Source organism: Sarcophilus harrisii, chromosome 4 (assembly GCF_902635505.1).
Source record: "Sarcophilus harrisii chromosome 4, mSarHar1.11, whole genome shotgun sequence".
Lineage (NCBI taxonomy): Eukaryota > Metazoa > Chordata > Mammalia > Dasyuromorphia > Dasyuridae > Sarcophilus > Sarcophilus harrisii.
Genome location: NC_045429.1, coordinates 327,861,607 through 327,865,341, shown reverse-complemented (window position 1 = coordinate 327,865,341; position 3,735 = coordinate 327,861,607). Strand labels below are relative to the sequence as shown.

The following is a 3,735-nucleotide window of genomic DNA, read 5'->3' as shown; positions in this document are numbered from 1 at the left end:
TCTTCCGAAGATTGGCTAGCCTCGCTCCGCTCGTCTCGTTCATAGTGTCCTATAGCAGTGCACGTTTTGGTCGCACTGATCCTGCGGCCGGGGAGGCGGGGCTGGGAGGCACCCCCCGCGTGCCCGACGATTGGCTGATCCGGTCAACGCATGGGGACGCTAGTCCCAAGAGACATTGAACTACGAGTCCCAGCGTGCCGCGGAAGAGTCTGCCGTGCGCTTGCGCGGGGGCGGGGCGGGCTGGCTCCTTTATATAAGGCAGCACAGAGAGCTGGGAGGCAGCAGTTGGAAGTTGGCAGGTGAAGGAGGCAGGTTGGGAGGGGTAAAAGTAAAGGAGGAGGCGGAAGCTGTGCTGTCGGAAGGGGGAGGGGGGAAAGAAGGAGGAGGAGGCGGAGGAGGAGAGCTTAGAGCAGAGCGCCGAGCCAAGGGGGAGATGAGTTTGTCCGTCCTCGGCTGAGGCTCCGGCCGGGGCCAGGGAGCGGGAAGCGGGGCCGGAGCGACACCCGTGGAAGTGGGAGGAAGTGGTCGGAAGTGGTCCTGGGACTTTAACCCCTTGTGGGCTCTGCGGCAGGGGATTTAACCCTTTACGGACCCAGGCCCTCGCAGGCGCGTCATCTGGTGGCATTAACCCTTTCGGGACTGGGTTCTTTAACCCTTTGGACTTTTCACCTTGCTGCTTCTGCTACTCTCGCTGGCTTTGCCCCCGATTCTGGGGAGGGGGGGGGGCCTGAGGTGAGCCCTCCCCCAACACACCCGCATACATACTGTTTTTGGTGCTGCAGACCTTGAGCCCCGCCAGCTAGCTTGCCCGCCGAGCTAGGGGGTTCTTAACCCTTTGCTGACCCAGAAGCGCCCTTTCCAAGTTTGGAGTGGAGTTTGTAGGCGGAAGGCTTGGCGATAAGAAGACATCCGTCTATCCGTGCTGCCGGCGTTCAAGACAAGACCCGCGGGACATTTAAAAACACTTTTCTTTTAAAAGGAAAAAGAAAGGACTTTGTGACTCTATAAAATTTCTTCCAACTCTCCCAGAAGAGGACTCCATCCAGTCATGGCTGAGCCATTTCTGTCTCAATGTCAGCAGCAGCAACAGACTTCTCAAACTTCTTCCAACTGTACAGGTGCTATGGGCAGACCGGAGCGTTATACTGAGCCCCCCGGGGAGGACTGTAGGTGGCAATCGAGAGCTTCTCCTGAACTTGATGCGAACCTTGGTAAAGAGGAGGGAGGGGAGAATCCAGCCCCAGCCTCCCCTCCCAGGGCGACTGTGGCGTGCCTAGACCTCGGCTGCCCAGACGGGGGCGAGAAGGGCCCGAACCACGACGATCTGACAGCTGTCGGGGCTGCCGCCGCACCGCCGTTGGGTGAGGGGCCAAGGCCCGGAGCCCAGCCTCCGCAGTCGTGCCAAGGTTATGGGGGCGACAAGTTTGCAGTTCCTATCGGGGAAGAGGAGGAGGCCTGGCGGCAGCAGCAAAGACAGCTGGGGAAGAAGAAGCACAGGAGACGGCCTTCCAAGAAGAAGCGGCACTGGAAGCCTTACTACAAGCTGACTTGGGAGGAGAAGAAGAAGTTCGACGAGAAGCAGAGCCAGCGGGCATCCCGGGTTCGAGCCGAGATGTTTGCCAAAGGACAGCCGGTCGCCCCTTACAACACGACCCAGTTCCTGATGGATGACCATGATCAGGAGGAACCGGACCTGAAAACTGGCCTCTACTCCAAGCGGGCGGTGGCCAAATCGGACGATACAAGTGATGAGGACTTCTTGGAGGAGGCGGGAGAAGAGGATGGGGGCAGTGATGGGATGGGGGGGGACGGAAGTGAGTTTCTCCAGAGGGATTTCTCCGAGACCTATGAACGGTACCATGCGGAGAGCCTCCAGAACATGAGCAAGCAGGAATTGATCAAAGAATATATGGAGCTGGAGAAGTGTCTCTCCAGGATGGAGGATGAGAACAACCGGCTGCGGCTGGAGTGCAAGAAGTTTGGGGAGGACTCCCGGGTAAGAGAACTAGAGTTGGAGCTGGATCGGCTAAAAGCTGAGAATCTCCAGTTGGTGAAAGAGAACGAACTGCACAGACAGCAGGAGAGAGCGCCTCTTTCCAAGTTTGGAGACTAGTCAAACTTTTTGGGGGAGGGGGGAAAGGGACTTTTTATGGTGATGGAATGTAACATTATATACATGTGTATATGACAGTGAACCTTTTTATGACATAATCAAAAAAGAAAAACCCCATGGCTTTGTATTGTTTTAAAATTTTAGCTATAACATAGTGGGTTTTTTTTTTCCTGTTCTTTAATTATGTGAAATCTGAAGGGTTGCTTTTCTTGTTCTCCTTTTTAGAAGAAATGAATGTGTATTTTTTGGATGTAAGTAAATTTGACTCAAATTATAATGCATTTTTTTCTGTTAACCAAAAACAAAAAAACAAAAAACCCTCAAAACCGGGAGTTATAAGGTGGCCAAATCTGAAAACCATTAAATCCATTCTATAGTTACAATAAATTTAATATTTATAAATGTAACAGTTTCAGTGTGATTTCTAGAGATATCAAAATAATATTCTCCAGTAGAGAATATTTTTGCATTTCGTGTTTAATCCTGGGGTGTTTAAAAAAAAGGCATATTTGGTCGGTAATGCGAAAAACTATTTTATAGCCCTTTATTAAAGGTTCTCCAACTTTTATGTATTTTTCCCATAAGTAAATTTAAATGTTCAATACAATATACACTGGCAAAATACCGCAATGTTAATTCTGTGCTTGCTTTCTAGTGCCTTGATATTTTATTTTACTGTGCTGTTAGAAACTGCAAGATGTTTGGGGCAGCAGGAGGTGGCAGCAAGGTTTTGCATGTTTATAATTCCAGAGCCTGAAACAACTCTTTCCTAATAGTCATTCAAAAAAACCTGCTGACAAACATGTAAACAAAATATTAGGAAGAGTGAACAATTGACAACCCCAATTTCCTTGGTACAAGTTGTTTTTCAGCAATATTACACTCTCTTGTGAGGCTGGATGGAGTCCCTGGGAAATGGCTGTTGGTAAATCCTTTTTTTTTTTTTTTTTTTTTTTTTTTTGCTGGCTATGGTTAGGATAGATAAATTTGGGTTGCTCCTTTTTGTTGCAGGGAAAATTGCATTTAAAAGAAAGAATGGCTATTTTGGCATTCCAAGAACAATTGTTCAATTGAGTGGCTTACCATGCAGAACTACAGATTTATGGATTACCTACCATTTTTCCAATGCCTGGCAAGCTTTTTTTTTTTCTCTACCTGCATCCAGAGTTAGGTGCTTAGAACCCCAAGGCAGGTAGTAGGAAATGCTCACAGTAGAGTTATTATCTTGAAATAGCAATTGCTAGGGGCTCTCCTGGGAATCAATTGCCCTGTTCCTAATTCTCAGGATTGATGATCAGTAGCAAGGTAATTTCTGCCCCATACTGATGGGAACATGAACATAATTCTCCATAACCATACCACTTCAGTGGGATCTGGATCAAAAAAAGTCAGCCAATATAAACCCTAATAAAATGGTAGCCATTTAAAATGTTCTAACTTAAAATGGTTTCCAGTTAACATAGTCACATATACCAGTGGAACCTAAGAGAAAAATCAAGGTACTTCATTCCCTGGAGTTCAGATTGAGGGCCTTTTGCAGTTAACATTAGAGGGGAGCATCCACACTGTGTCCTGACTGGAACATCCCTATTATGTAATGGGGAAAATTCAGAGAGTAAAAA

At 48.1% G+C, this 3,735-nt stretch overlaps 1 protein-coding gene across 1 annotated transcript; it reads left to right on the top strand.

The window, feature by feature from the left end:
• The first annotated feature begins 216 nt into the window (after positions 1-216).
• HEXIM1 (HEXIM P-TEFb complex subunit 1) lies at positions 217-3,735 on the top strand. Its single transcript, XM_003768411.4, has one exon. It carries the CDS (start codon positions 1,049-1,051, stop codon positions 2,111-2,113), a length of 1,065 nt encoding a protein of 354 aa, XP_003768459.1. The 5' UTR covers positions 217-1,048; the 3' UTR covers positions 2,114-3,735.